The sequence below is a fragment of the Vulpes vulpes genome, chromosome 10, assembly GCF_048418805.1.
Source record: "Vulpes vulpes isolate BD-2025 chromosome 10, VulVul3, whole genome shotgun sequence".
Lineage (NCBI taxonomy): Eukaryota > Metazoa > Chordata > Mammalia > Carnivora > Canidae > Vulpes > Vulpes vulpes.
In genome coordinates, this window is record NC_132789.1 from 89,786,577 (window position 1) to 89,802,703 (window position 16,127).

The 16,127-nt window shown below is 40.2% G+C and overlaps 1 protein-coding gene across 2 annotated transcripts; it reads right to left on the minus strand.

Annotated features, from left to right (window-relative positions):
* Positions 1–4,192: 4,192 nt before the first annotated feature.
* Positions 4,193–13,151, minus strand: FGG (fibrinogen gamma chain). 2 transcript variants are annotated; one of them, XM_026016631.2, is made up of 10 exons: positions 12,818–13,151; positions 12,685–12,729; positions 12,283–12,466; positions 12,077–12,170; positions 9,898–10,028; positions 9,485–9,618; positions 8,334–8,518; positions 6,626–6,903; positions 4,922–5,091; positions 4,193–4,417 (listed from the first exon to the last, which is right to left on the minus strand). In XM_026016631.2, exons 1-10 carry the CDS (start codon positions 12,893–12,895, stop codon positions 4,403–4,405), a joined length of 1,314 nt encoding a protein of 437 aa, XP_025872416.1. In that variant the 5' UTR covers positions 12,896–13,151; the 3' UTR covers positions 4,193–4,402. The 2 variants fall into 2 exon arrangements, with proteins under 2 accessions (XP_025872416.1, XP_025872415.1); XM_026016630.2 differs by lacking the exon at positions 4,193–4,417 and having other exon boundaries at positions 4,879–5,091; positions 12,818–12,974.
* Between the last annotated feature and the right edge of the window lie 2,976 nt (positions 13,152–16,127).

Genomic DNA, 16,127 nt, shown 5'->3' on the forward strand with positions numbered 1-16,127 from the left:
GTGTTGTCTACCCTTATATTCCTCATTTTGCCCTCATTTTCAACCCACCTACAAATCTGAAACATAATCTTTGTAACTACTAAGCTTAAAGAGAATTGGAAAAAAAAAAAAAAAAGCTACAGCACTTCAGAGGTTTATTTTAAAATCTTGCTATCTGTTCAGTGCATGATCCCTGCAGCCTGTTGACTAGGGAACTCGGCCTGTCGCTGCCGTCGGGCCGCGGGACCCAGGGGCATCGGGGGCACCAACAACATGGCGGCGGGTCCTCCATCTTGCGGCCGCGGAGGACGCGTCCTGGGGGAGACAGGACCTGGGGGAAACCGGGGCCGCCCCTCGCCCAGACCCCATAGACGGGCATGGGCAGTTATCGCCCCAGGCCCATTCCACCAGTGACCTGCCCTAACACCCACCACCCCGTACAGACACCCAACCCCTACCCCCCTACAGACCCAGCCCCTTACCCCCCACAGACCCAACTCCTTACCCCCCACAGACCCGACCTCTTACCCCCCCACAGACCCAACCCCTTACCCCCCCACAGACCCAACCACTTACCCCCCCACAGACCCAACCCCTTACCTCCCCACAGACCCAGCCCCTTACCCCCTCACAAACCCAACCTCTTACGACCCCAAACCCAACCACTTACCCCCCTGCAGACCCAACCCCTTACCCCCCACAGACCCAACCCCTTACCTCCCCACAGACCCAACCCCTTACCCCCCGACAGACCCAACCACTTACCCCCCCACAGACCCAACCCCTTACCCCCCCACAGACCCAACCCCTTACCTCCCCACAGACCCAACCACTTACCCCCCCACAGACCCAACCCCTTACCTCCCCTACAGACCCAACCCCCTACCCCCCCACAGACCCAACCCCTTACCCCCCCACAGACCCAACCCCTTACCCCCTTACAGACCCAACCCCCTACCCCCCCTACAGACCCAACCCCTTACCCCCCTACAGACCCAGCCTGTTACCCCCCCACAGACCCAACCCCTTACTCCCCCATAGACCCAACCCCTCACGCCCCCAGACCCAACTCCTTATCCCCCCTACAGACCCAACCCCTTAGCCCCCCTACAGACCCAACCCCTTACTCCCCCCACAGACCCAACCCCTTACCCCCCCACAGACCTAACCCCTCACTCCCCCAGACCCAACCTCTTACTCCCCCCACAGACCCAACCCCTTACCCCCCCCAAAAGCCTGCTAGTGCTCCCCTGGGTAAGACTTCCGCACTCTCTCCCCCTGCGGCCTTGAACCCCACCCAGGAGCCTGCCTCGACCAACTTTGGTCTGGCCTCTCTATCCCATTCCACTGCTGACCGGATCAAACTTGAGGGTTGCATGATCTACAGTCATGGCACCAGGACACCTGTACAGGACCTTCCTTTCTGGAAGCTGACTTCTGTAGGTTTTTCAGACTGTGCACATGTGCTTTGCACTTAGCCTTCCTATTTTGTGCCCTTAGTTCTTTTATGTCTGGGAGAGGGTTGAGTAAGTGATCTATTGCTTGAGCTGTGAAGAAAAATAATCTATTTCTATGAATATTAAACTCTTTGTTTACCTTAAAAGTAAATTTATTTTTTAAGTTTAGCAAAATAATCTTTTCTATTTCTGTTTTATTTATGGAGACATGATCTAACTGAATCTGGAAGTATTTCTCATGCTTTATTTCTTAAACTGTAGCCCTTTGATATTTACCACTGAATGTTAGTAACTAAACAAATAGGATTTTGTGGTTCATCTGTGTTTCTCTATCTCATTGGGTTTTTAAAATTAATTTCAGGGCAGCTCGAGTGGCTCAGCGGTTTAGAGCCACCTTTGGCCCAGGGCGTGATCCTGGAGTCCCAGGATCAAGTTCCACAGCTGGCTCCCTGGGAGGAGCCTGCTTCTCCCTCTGCCTGTGTCTCTGCCTCTCTCTCTCTCTCTCTCTCTCTCTCTCTGTGTGTGTGTGTGTGTGTCTCTCATGAATAAATAAAATCTTTAAAAAATAATAAAATAAAATTAATTTTAAATGTGGTATGCACTCAGTATAGCAAATCAAATACAGAGGTATATAAAGAAAAAGTTAGAAGTTCCTTTCTACCAGTCAGCCCCCCTTTAGCAATCAATGCTGGATTATCCAACATACAGACCAAATACATATTGGGAACACTCACAAAAACAGGGAGCTCTAAAATGTTTTTGAAAAAATATTATAATTGATATTTTAGAAGAAGCACTGGGCAAATGATCATGGGAAAAATCAGAAAATTTTGGATTTCTTTATATTTATTTTATGTTTTAGTATTAAATCTTACATTAGATTGGTTGGGGAGAATAAATGTGTATAAAGATTGTATACATGCCAAGATTGAATTTTGTTCAGAATATATATGCATAGGTGCTTTTTTTTTTTTAAAGACTTTTTTTTTTTAGTTTTTTTTTTTAATTTTTATTTATTTATGATAGTCACAGAGAGAGAGAGAGAGGCAGAGACACAGGCAGAGGGAGAAGCAGGCTCCATGCACCGGGAGCCCGACGTGGGATTCGATCCCAGGTCTCCAGGATCGCGCCCCGGGCCAAAGGCAAGCGCCAAACCACTGCGCCACCCAGGGATCCCGCATAGGTGCTTTATACATAATTATCATGATAGAATTGTTTTTCATTTTAAAATCTCACTTATTATTTTGTAAATATTTTCATGTTCATATAGAGATATTATACTTATTACATAATCATTGCATACAATTCCATTGTACTAATAAATCATCTTGTTTATCCATTCTTCCACTCTTAAATATTTTCTAAATTTTTCACTTACTAGATATATGGCTAGATTATATTTCTTTACATAGCTGTTTTCTTTTCCAAAAATAATGTTCTTGGGTAAATATCACTGAAGTGTTATTATCACAACAAAACTTGTGACTATTAATACAACTCCTCTTATCTGTGACCAAATTGCTCACCCAGAGACTTTTATAGATTCATGAAGGGTAGACTGAGTTTTAAAGTGGTTTGAAGCATGAGGAAGTGGGAGGAGGCAAGGTTGAAGGCAACATGGAGGACAGGAAGGCGATGATTGCCACTCTCCTGACAGGAGATGTTGTATATCCCAACAAAAATGATGGCCATGGATATAGAGAAGAAGAAGAATATAACAACTATTTGGCAGCTGGGTTTGGCAGGCTTGATGGTATGGGGGAGGAAAAATAAGGAAGACAGGAAGATGAGTCCCTGGGTCATTTGCAACTTGAATCCCTTGGTCATTTGCAACTTGAGAACTGGATGGTATAGAAGAGGTTTGGGAGGAAGGAGAATACTACTATGTGCAATATCCCCACTGTCCAGCGCAGTGGCCAGTACAATGAAGGCGCTCAGTAAGTGTTGGTTAATGAGTGCTTCACACATACTTAAATGGATGAGTACTGCAAACAATGAATCAATATTCTTATCCTAGAGCCTGACCGGTATTTGGCTGTATACCTTGAAGTTGATATAATGCTTTTAACTCCTCATTCAGATATTTAAAAAACAGGACTCGTGACAACAAGGAAGGGAGAGAGTTGGGAAACAATTTGTGAAAAGGAAGAGAATCTGAAGCCAAAGCCAAGGACTATAAAACAACCAGATCCTCTGCCCATGAAATCTGTCAGTTTCTTTACATGGTCAACTTTATGCTGACTTACATAGACTCTGCTATTCCTCACCAGAGTTGCCAATTCCTTTGTGCCTGCTAAAACCTCAATATCCCTGGATTTAGAATGATGTAATGGCTCCATTCCATTCACCTCATCAGTTGCTAGAGAGAGACAAAGCAGATCGTTCCCTAAAGCTCGCTGCTCTGAGTTGTGTGCAGTCCTCTCAGGGTGTCCACATCTGGTTACAGGGGTTTGGCTTTTCTGAGAGAATTCCCAACCTTATATTTCCAGTTATACTTTGGGTTATGTGAATGTGACTTGTGTTTATGTTCTTATACTAATTTTTGTCTCTCAGGCTTAAACTGTTTTCTTCTATATTTGTCTTATATCTCTTGGAGGACAAAAGTCATGATTTCCATTTTCTTTATAACTCCCTCAGAGTCAAGCATAAGATTGAGCATACACTAAGAATTCAGCAACTACTGATGATTGTCCAACTGGAATTATTGAATTGAAGGAAAGTGATGGTTTTTAACGATCAGTAAAAGGCACCGTGTGTCTAGTTTTAGGAAACAAAATGTTTATTGAAATGGCATGTAGATAAATTATCACCAGCATAAAACTGATAGTGGAGTTCTTAACATGGGTTCTTTTTACTCTTAAAATGAAGTGAGGCTTTGTAAGTCCATTGTCCCAAAGGAAAAATATTATATTTTTCTGTTCAGGTAAAGTCCTTTAAAAAAAGCAGATCACTTTTGAAATGGTCTTTTAAATGTCGCCAGCCTATGAGCAAAACAAAAATAAAAAGATATAATCCTCTCCATTTAAAAAGAATGATTAAATATGAATGATTTGGGTGTAAAAACCATGGAAAAAATACTTAGGCATTTGAAATGTTAGAATTTATTCTGATTTTATTAGTATAAACCAAAATATTTAAGAAGTAATAAAAACAAATGAATCACTAAGACAAAAATGACATTATTAAAATACAAAATATGTCAATAATTTTATTATTATATATTTAAGTGATAAGCTAAAATGTTATCTCCTTAAATAAACAAATTTTAAAGAACTCCAAGTTCAGTGATTTGAGAATATAATCCAAAGTGAGTTTTAGTTTCCAAGTAAGGCTAAATACTCTTAATAAAGTATTTAAAATTAATAAATACAGTAAGAGACTTTCAGAAATGTTTCTGAAACGTTGCGGACTACCAAAAATTAAGTTAATTCTCAGGATAAAATGATTTAGTCATAGTGTATTTCAACATGGTGTTCTGGTCCAACCTGTTTGGCTCCCCCAAGGTGGTGCTGCTGTCCTTCTCCAATGGTTAATCTGTTGAATGGGATTATCTTCATGGTGGTTTTCTTCATGGAATACCACCGGGATTGCCAAGTGGCCCAAATAATGCCATTATCATAACCATTAGGAGTAGATGTTTTTGAGTAAACGCCACCTAAAATAAATCATAGATGTACATATAATTGTTCTTGAATTTCCTTACCTCTGAAAGTCCGTAAAGTATGGTATATTACAAAATATACTGTCACGTACATCAAATTTATAGTGTTATATTATCTGAAAAATCCCTAAAGATTCCTAAAATCCTGATTTACAATTGAACTACATTTATTATGAGTCAACCTCTTATATCTACATTGTACTTCTTGATCACATCCATACTTAAGTGTATTCTCTACTAACAGGGCTAGAACCCCCATTTCCCTGATCAGACTCTCTTCCTGAGCTTAGCCATCCTGGAATCAGCTATCTTTCTACAAGCAATTAGAATGTCAGAACACAATTCCTGATCAGATGACCTCAGGTTATCTGAACACAATTTCACTGGAGAGTATACAACTTTAAAAAACAATTCTGGAAAGTTATTTTACATCTCCATTATACAGTGGAGACTATCGATTTGACTTCTCCTTGTCCTTGGGCACCAGATCTTACACAATTTTGTAAAGGATTATCTGAGTCCAATACTGGGTTGTACCACAGGCTATCAACATAGCTATTCTGTGTCATGTGGATTAAACACCCTCCGAGAGTGTCTTTTAATAACGTGGTTTGTAGGTGCGAAGATATGTTAAGTTTCTTTTAAAAAGGTGGGGGGAGGAGATTGTTGCAAAAATCAAAAGGTAAATTTAAATAGATTTTAAGAGGGTTATGAATTATCTATTGGCTAGTCCAATACCCTGAGGAAGTGAGATTGTCTACCGTAATGGATCTTTCAGTATCAGTAGGGCTTCCCCAACACATAATTCTGGGTAGTAATAATAATTTGTCAGCTAAATCCAGTGTTTAGAAGTATTCCAGCCTTAGAGCAAACTACAGCTTGCTACTTCCACTCAAAAATAAGTGCCTACACTTTGTAGGTTGGAATCTCAAGCTTCCATGGAACCATGCCCTTACCATTACTTCCCTGCTCTTAACTCGAGTCCTTCAGACACCTGCTTACTGCTCACTGGTTATATCTGTCACATAGCTCATGGGAAGCTGCATCAGGCTAATGTGTTAACAAGCATAAATATGATAATTTTGGGGTGCCTGGGTGGCTCAGTGGTTGAGCATCTGCCTTTGGCTCAGGGCATGGTCCCGGGGTCCCAGGATCGAGTCCCACATCAGGCTTCGAGCATGGAGCCTGCTTCTCCCTCTGCCTGCATCTCTGCCTCTCTCTGTGTGTGTCTCATGAATAAATAATGAAAATCTTTTAAAAAATGATAATGTTTGTCCATCCAGATCATATATATGGTAAATCTAGATGAGATACCATAACACAAAGTGTCAACTGGGTGGATTTCTAATAGAGGGGCTGATTTGAGGTATAAGTTTAGTATTATCCAATTCTGGTTTAAAGTGTAGAACTATATAATAAGCCCCCAATCTCTTCACTAATTATTTCTAATTTTCTTCTTTCTATGTTTAACCTTTTATAAAAATATAGACTATACACTAATTCATATATGTAAGAAAGAAAACCATACCTTGGTAATAAACTCCATTGAGGTGGCCAGCATGACACTTGTTCATCCACCAACCAGATCCATCCTGTTCAGCACAGTTTCCTTCATACTTATCATTGTCATTGTCCCAAGTACTGAACTGCATGCCATTGTGGGATGTGAAGAATTTATCACTAGGGTCATCGCCAAAATCATAGCCATCAAAGGCATCTCCGGCATCTCCACCAATATAGTAGGCATACGTCATGCGGTATTTGTCAGCTTCAGGTCCTACCTTGAACATGGCATAGTCTGCAGTACTATAAAGAAGGGAATATACACATCATATCTAGACCCTCATTAGGGATCTCAGAAGTTCCCTTTTTTATAGGAAAATTGTTTGGATGTTTTAACTTTGCTTCTTAAGTCTGAAATGTGCTCACTGAGTTTAATTGTCAGCAAATCTGGCAAGAGGCAATGGATGTGTGAGCCAGTTCAGAGCTCATCAACACCACCCATAAATCTAGAAGCCTTCAGGGCATCCCAGTGACATCTAAAAATATCAGCCATTTTAATGCATTTTTCCTATAAAGTCCTAATATCATATCCAGGTGTGTGGATGAATCTGATTCATTTTGTATTTTCCACCTTTATCTAAGTGTTTAGCATTGCACACACTGAGTGATCATTAATTAATGCACCAAATTTGAAGGAGTTACAGCCCTATTAGCCATTCATGAAGGATAAGGTGCTAAAGGGATTTTTCTTTCCCAAAGCAGTATGATAGTGACAAGAAGGAGGGTTTCTTAGAGCATCACATGAAAGAAATGGTTCCTGTGTGGCCCACAAAATATAAGCTGTAGGATCAGAGAGCGATACTTCCCTGGAAAAAAATTGTGAATATGGGCCAGAAATCTATGGGGTGCAGGAAAGAATGGGCTTTGGTGCATGAATAGAAATTTTCAGAAAATATTTAGCCTCTTCCCTAATCTCCAATACTTGGAAATTGGGAAGTGTCCTTACAGGAGAAGGTCTGCTGACTATGATACTTTCTGATTTAAAAAAAAAATTAAAAATACTTGTTTGGAGGCAAAAATATTTCATTATTTCATAGACATAGCAAAAGGATTAGATTTTTTTTCCTGAATTTTAATTAGGAAAGCTGTGCTCAAACCTCCCAGGGAGCTGTGCCAGAGAAGGGACTTTCACCAAAGGAGCTAGCTGATTTAATTTTAAGGTAGCTCATGGATTGACTGAATGAATTGTCATTAAAGCACCAGGAAGTTTAAAAAATCTGGATTCACTTTTCAACCAGAGTAGTCATTAGGAGGACAGGCTGAAGGGTCAAACTACCTGAGTTCGAATCTAATCTTTACCATATACCAGCAATGTGACCTAGGGAAAGGTAATCTGTAAAATGAGATTAATAATAGTACCTTCCTCATGAAACAGTTATTTTGATTAGATTATGATTTCATGTTCAATGTCTGGTACATAATAAGCGCTCAGTAATCATTAGGTATTAGTCTATACGGTTCCAGGGCAAGGAGATTGTACCAAAACACTCTCCGACCTGGATGAGACCTACCTCTTTGAACGGCCCAAGAACCAAACTGACTCTGGGGGAAAATGGTTGGATGCGCTCTTTGCATTTGTCAGGCTGTCTTTGCTATCAGTCTATTGATAGTCAGAGAGTGCACATTCCGGACTGTCTCTACAACAAAAACTAGAAGTCCTTTCTGAACAGTACCTGGTTCTGCCGTTCCAGTCCTCCAGCTGTATTCTTAATGCGTATGGTATGGCCGACTGTGTGCTTATCAAATGAATCTTCTCATTTCCCAACCAAAATTCTGTGGTTCCAGTGGGAGACAGATGTCCAAATCCTTCCTTATACTGAATCCAATTTTTCTTGAAATCCAAACTGCCATCAAGCCTCTAATTACACAATTGCATGGACAAAAGGAGAGAGTGGATTATCAGTGCACATAAAGAAGATGCTACAAATATCTTGTTGAAAATCTGGGTAGTATGATTGCACCATATACTAAGTGAACTTAGGCAAGCTGCCTTAGTCTCCTCGTCTGTAAAATTAGAATGAGGATGCCTACTTCTTAGGGTTGTTGCAGGATTACACCAGAGAATTGAGAGAAATACTGAAAAGAGTCTGGTATGTGGCAAATCCTAGATCAGAGGTAGTTTTTTGTTTGTTTGGTTTTTTTTTTTGTTTTTGTTTTTGTTTTGTTTTGTTTTGTTTTCCAGAGGTAGTTTTTAAAAGGCACTTAGAGGACTTCAGAACCCCACCTTGATATTGCTGATTTTTATTCTGTTGGAAAGGTCAACCTGTTCATTGCTCAACCTGCCTCTGTGGCCAGCGCTTCCCTCACTCACTCCCTCTAAGGCCCCCTGCTGGATTAGTTGTAACAGTGATCCTAGATTAAACAGAAGGTTAAAGGATCTGCCTTGGGTGCCTGGCCCTGGCAGAGGTAACAGAGGGCCCTTGCCTTGGAATAACCCAACTATATCCTCCGGGCGACTTTGTCTTTTCATCATGGGCAGCCTTAGATCTTGAGTGGCCTGATGCAAGAGGTCTCTTTGTCATTCCAATCCCATGATTATACCCTATCGTGAATCTACAACATCAGCCCCAACACACTGTAGAGTCAAAGCACAGACTCTGAAACCAGACTGTCTGACTCTGTTACTCACTATGTGACCTTCAGCAAGTTACATACAGAACCTCTTGTATCTATGTTTCCTCCTCTTTAGAGATAATGATCGTATCTCGTAGGAAAATTGGGAAATTGTGAAGACTAATGTTCACAAAGGGCTTGCAAAAGTATCTGGCACATGGTGGATGCTGATCTGGGTGTTTATCACATATACACGGGGAGGGAGAAATACCTTCTGCAGCACAGTCCATCCATTTCCAGACCCATCAATTTCACAGTAGACTAAGAACTGCTGCTTCGCTTTCAGTGGTTTGATAAAGTAAAGCCCACTCTCCTTGGCTCCCTTATTGGCAATGTCTTGACAATCTGAAGGAGGAGGAGAAGGAGGAGAAGAGAAGAAGGTTTTGTTCCAGCCTTCACGATGAGCTTTTTACATGTTGCAAACTATTGATGTCCCAAGAAGCATTGTCTGACTTCCCACATCATCATTCCTTTCAAACTATTTTCAGCTACTCAACAAAAGTCTAAGCAATTGGCCACTTTAGATTTAATGACTAAACACTTTCCAAGTTATTTCTATACGTTATCCTTTGCCTTATATATGTGCTGTGATAAGAATCCTCCCAATACAAACCTTTCACTTACCTTTCCCAGTTGTATCATGTATTTGTACTGTGTCTTTGCAAGGTTCCTGACACTTTGCTTCAAGCTGGGCTACCTTCTGTTTCAGGTTATTGATCTTTTGGCTGTTTGAATTATATATTTCCAGCAAAAATCTACAAGCAGAAAAATGAGACAATAGAGGATTCCTTTCAGGGGACTAATTCTGTATCTTCTTTACAAAATATGTTCTCAAGAAGTATTTCCTGATAAATTACCTCAGTCTCGGAAAATTTATAAAATTATGTTACTGAGTTGAGGTGAATTGAAGTTCTAAACTCCTTGGAAAAGAAAACAACAGTCCTTGTTGATAAAATGTCATCTTTAGCAGTTATTCTGATGATTTTTTTTTAAAGAAGGCTCCATGCCCAGCATGGAGCCCAGCATGGGACTTGAACTCCTGACCCCTAGATGAAGACCTGAACCGAGATCAAGAGTAGGCTGCTTAACCAACTGAGCAACTCAGGTGCCCTGATCATCCAGTTTTTAACCTTCTGCATAAAGGGCAGCAAATAACAACCTATGTGAGTGAGGAACCTGGTCACCTGATTTTCTTAGGACAGAATATTTGTAGGGAAGGAGAGGTTCTGCTCAGTAATTGACAAGTCCAAAGCTATTCCTTCTCACAGTAGATCCACTGAGGATCTATTGATGGACTTCAGTCTGTAACTCACATGGGGAAAGTATCTGGCCATTATTTTACATAAAACAAAACAATAGACACTTTGTCCTTCTTCTTAATGTTTCCATTTACATAGCTTTGGAAAGAGTCTGAGGGAAATAAAAATCTGTTTTGGGGGGTTTCTCCCAAGGTGGCTTGTGCATATTCAGAAATGACAGAAAACTGTAATGCATAGACTATTGTATCTTTCTTTGAAGTAAAGGATAGACAAACTATTTGAACCCTTTTTTTTCTCTCCTGAGCTTTAGAAAATTTCTGCACAATAGTTTCCTTGAACTTCAATGATGGGCAATAATAATGCAAATTATAATGCTAACAATAAGCACAAAAATAATAATAGCCTCCGATACCAAACAGATGATAGATCCCTTCGGGATCACTTCTCTCCAGCCACCAGTTGTCTCAATTTCCTATGCTACTTTGAGAAAAATTTAGGGGAAAAAATTGAATAAGAAACTAAACTATATCTGAGACCCTATGCTCAGAAAGTCTATAAATCCCTACGAAGTGGTTAACAGAGACGTTTTACTTTCAAGTAAAGAGAGGAGAGTACATGACTGTAGGTTCATAGTGCCGTGATCAACATGTTGCTTTACAATTTTATGCTTGGTTCCTTAAAATGAGTTTTTTTTCTGCTCTTTCTTCAATATAATATACTACTGTAGCCAAGACCCTCCCTATACCTCTACTTTCAAATTCCCCATCACTTATTTGTTGGCATTTTTATTAACAGACTTTAAATCTTTTTTAAAAAGATTTTTTAAAAATCTTTTTAAAAAATATTTTATTTATTTACGAGAGAGAGAGAGAGAGAGAGGCACAGGCAGAGGGAGAAGCAGTCTCCATGCAGAGAGCCCGATGTTGAACTCGATCCTGGGTCTCCAGGATCACGCCCTGGATTGAAGAAGGCACCAAACCGCTGAGCCACCCGGGCTGCCCAAGACTTATTTTCAACAACCAAATTCCCATCAGTTTGAATTTTTGTTGTATAAGTTGGATAAGGGGTGACCATTTTGATAATTCTGGTCAGAAGAGTATTTGATGACATCTAGAACACCTTTCTTCCATACGATAATTATTTTTTAAAGATCTTATTTATTCATTTGAGAGAGAGAGAGAGAGAGAGAGCACAAGCAGGGAGAAAGGCATATGGAGAAGGACTAGCAGATTCTCTACTGAGGGGGAACCCGACATGAGGCTTGATCCCAAGACTCTGAGATCATGATCTGAGCCAAAGGCAGCCACTTAATTGACTGTGCCACCAGGCACCCCCCTCCCATATAATTATTAAAAAGTAATTATGACCCAGTGCAATTCATAGCACACTAAAAACTCCTACCTCCACTGTGTTCAAGATGGTCAGGCTAATGCCAATCAATTGTTTATTGTAAGTGGGGAAAGGTAAAAAGGTTACTTCCCTGAAAATTGGGATACTGAATAAAAACTAAGTCTTGGAGAATGAATTAAAACAAAAATGCTTACCGAATATTCGACTCGTGCGATCCAACCAATGCCTCGTATTTTATAATTTCTTCCATCATTTTCTTGGAGTCCTTGGTAGCACCCACGACCCTGTCTGTAATATGGGATCAGAGACATAAAAAGGCATAAGCAAATGGAACCACTGGCAATGGCAGCAAAAGAATGTCATGAATCATTGTCTCAGCCGGCAGTATTTTGTTTCTCACTTGGCTTTGGTGGCTCATCGGGATTATAGGAGATTTGGATTGATTTGATCACTTCTTTGGCTTCTGCTGTTTTGTTTTCAATTCGTCTTAGGAGGTCTTCCAAAGTCTGCAGATCATTGTCTACTCCGGTTTGGTAAGTAGACAGGAAGTCTGCAATTCCACAGGTAGTCGGGCAATAACTACCCTGAGAATAGAATAGAGTGATTAGAAATCTTGATTCAAAAAAAAAAAAAAAAAAACCCTGCATAAAATCCATTAATAAAAACAGGTAAAACCTCGATTATGGTTTTTTTTTTTAAGTTTAAAATGAAAAATAAATAAAAAATAAAGTTTAAAATGCCAAATGATATTCCTCTGCCCCTCCCCACTTCACATGCAGTGAGAAACATGAAAACTACTTACAAATCTTTCATCTAAGATGCAGCAGTTGTCTCTGGTAGCAGTGTACTGGAGGAGAAAAACACAGAAATGTCACTAGTTGATCATATATTTGTCAGCTTTCCGTGTAACTATGTTCTCTAAACAGCACACTTACTGTCAGGCATGTCGAAGGAAGCAGTAAAAGAGTATAGAAGCAGAGAATTAGGCCCTGGCAACTCAAGGACCAAGTCATGGTGTCTAGGTGCCCGGTGCTCCGAGCCCTGTGATGGCAGCACTGTGGCCTCTGGGGCTCCTCTTGTCCCTTTATGGAAGCTCCAAGGATGGCCAGGGCCACCAGTGGCTGGAGCTGGTCACGGGGCCTCCTTTCCAGTAAGGCAGGGAGGTCTTTCCCGTCTTTTTCCTCATCCTGGCTACCACCCTGTGCTCAGGCAGCTTCTCAGAATTGGCTCACAAGTTGGAAGCTCCTCCTTTTTGGCTCGGCTCAGCTCAAACTTTCTCCTGTGAAGCACATTCATCTGCAAAGGCTAGTGAAGCATTAGCCCTTGCTGTGAGGAGGGAGGGGGGGCCTGGGAAGCTGTGTGATGCAACCCCTTCCAGTATGGGGCTGAGAGCAAATACAGAGGGCTGACCTCGACCAGAACAAACCTGCCTCAACCTTAAGATGAAGCCTGGTGCCATAATCCCACTTAGCGCAAGTCCTTCCTTAGCCAAGGGATGAGATAACATACCTATTTTTAACCTGTGGTCGTGGCAGCAGGAGACTTTGCCTGCTTGGTGGAAGCAGTAGGTCCCCGTGGTCAGTATTCTCAGGAATGAATGAATGACCTGGAAATATATTCCTGCCCCTCTGTGTTGACCTTTTTTTTTCTCTTTTTCTTTTCTTTTCTTTTCTTTTCTTTTCTTTTCTTTTCTTTTCTTTTTTTTCTTTCTATTCTTTCTTTCTTTCTTCTTTCTTTCTTTCTTTCTTTCTTTCTTTCTTTCTTTCTTTCTTTCTTTCTTTCTTTCTTTCTTTCTTCCTTTCTTACTGTTGAGATATAATTGATATATAACATTATATTAGTTTCAGGGGCGCCTGGGTAGCTCAGTCGGTTAAGTGTTTTGCCTTCGGCTCAGGTCATAATCTCCAGGTCCTGGGATCGAATCCTGCATCAGGCTCCCTGCTGAAGGAGGGGGCTTGCTTCTCCCTCTCCCTCTTCGTCTGCCTCTTCCCTGGCTTGTGCACTCTGGCTCCTCTCTCTCTCTCTTTCTTTATTCTAATACGAGAATGAATAAAATACTAGAATAAATAAATAAAATCTTTAAAAAATACAGTGTTACATTAGTTTCAGGTGCACAACATGCTGATTCGATGTCTGTATATAGTACAAAATGATCACCCATAATAAGTCAACATTCACACGTAGTTACAAAACACTTTTACCCCCTTGTATTGAGAATTTTCCAGATCTACTCTCTCAGCAACTTTCAAATATGCAGTGCCATGTTATTAACTATAGTCACCATGCTGTACATTGTATCCCCAGGACTTATTTTATAGCTGGAAGTTTGTACCTTTTGACCACCTTCACCCAAGTGTTGGTCACTCTCACAGGCTCTCCATTTGTGGTGAATGTTGAAGCTCCCTTCTTCCCCTTGACTGAAAGAACTAGCTAGTGTAGCACCACATCTGCCAGAGGGGAAATGGGAGCCTTTTTTTTTTTTTTCACTGAGGATCCATCTAGTTACCCCAGTGAAAAACCTGGGGTTAGGGACCAGGAAAACCACATCCCACGTATGTGATTAGAAGCACAGCTGAAGGGAAAAGGGGCAAAATCAGATAGTAAGGAGGGGCTTTCCCTTTTTACTCTACCCCTAGAGTTTCCTTCTATATTGGGAAAACATGTTTGTCATCATCTCCTATTGATAATTTACAATTGTGCATTACTGCTATTATTCATACCTGTTTTTTATTATCTCTCCTTTCCTCCTCTGAAACCAAGCTTACTGCAAATTTTTATTAAATATATTAATGGGAGAAACACATCCAGATTGAAAGAAGTACCAACACTTCTGCTGTTTAATCCTAAATCCTTACAAAAGACTATTTGTTTTGACTTGAAACAGATAAATGTTCCTACTCAGTAAATAATCCATAATTATCATAACAAAATGAATACACCAAAACCAAATGTGTTGCCTTTTCTTTCTTCCTTAATAGCTACCTCTCTGGCTTACCAGTTATTGCCAATCAACATCACCATACCCCTAGGCAATCTTCCTCATCTCCCTCTTATTTACTCATGTCATTAGTTGTCAAAACTTGCTATTAAAACTATTTTCACACTGTCACTTCTACTTTCTTCCTACTTTCTATTTTCTGGGCCAACATCCTAGAAGAGGCCTTCTTATTTATTGTCTATACTGTTTGTGTAGACTGCCTGTTAACTGACTTCCCTTCCAACATTCCAGTCATTTCTTGCTCCAAATCATTTGTCACACTGTTAACAGATTGCTCTTCTTCCTATAATTCTGATCATGACAATTCACCTGCTCAAAAACCTGTAGTGACTTCCTATCTTCCATCATAGTGAATATAAACACAAGAAATGTCCTTCCTAACTTTGTTGCGTTTTCTCTCTTGAATCTATTTCCTATACCCTCTAGATTAGCTGGATCGAATTGCATAACATCTTAGGATGCACTATCTAGCCCTATTTCTCACATGGTGTTCTTCGTATTATATATCACTCTCTCTGCCTGGATGGACTTCATACACACTCCTGCATCTCTGGCTGTCAAAATTCTTCACAACCTTAAGGCCCTGTTTTATGATTCCTACCCTCCAAAATCAAACCCCAAATTCTGGAGGCCAGCTCTAGCTCTTTCATAGCACTTACAGCAGTCTTCTGCTGCATATATCCATACTGTGTCCACCTTAGATTGTAAACTTAATTTCATGGGTACTGCACCTGGCATAGTAATATTTAACACTCAATAATGATTCAATGACATTGAACTGAACTTGGCTGAAAGTAAGCATTTAAAATTATTCAATTATGGCATTAGCCTCATAGTAGAACAATTGGGAGGCTATCTGGGGAAAAAATTAAGTGTCATAAATACCAACTTCTTATGCCAAAAATATACCAGATTAAATAAATACTTAAATATAAAAATGGAAACCATAAAAATACCAGAAAAATAATCTGAGAGAAATCATTCATAATACTTGAGTATGGAAGGTCTATCTAAATATGACAACCCCAGAGAAGATTGTTGAGTTTTGACTACATAAAAAAACTTCCTAGACAAACAAAACAAAACACTACATATGAAAGGCAAAATACAAAAAACAGCAGAATATATATACATACATGTTAGCATATACACCGAATATCATTTCAAGATCACACACTAGAGTCTACAGAAGTATGGGGTAGAAGGATGAAGGACAAAGTTGGGGAAAAGGCTTCATTTTTTCTGTA

Excerpts from the sequence above, each read along its gene's own strand:
- FGG (XM_026016630.2), bottom strand. The coding sequence starts at position 12,895 with ATGACTTGGTCCTTGAGTTGCCAGGGCCTAATTCTCTGCTTCTATACT. Across the intron at positions 8,519-9,484 it reads GATGGACTGTGCTGCAGAAG|AGGCTTGATGGCAGTTTGGA; the intron begins GTATTTCTCCCT and ends TTGTGTAATTAG. Across the intron at positions 5,092-6,625 it reads CAATGGAGTTTATTACCAAG|GTGGCGTTTACTCAAAAACA; the intron begins GTATGGTTTTCT and ends GATTTATTTTAG.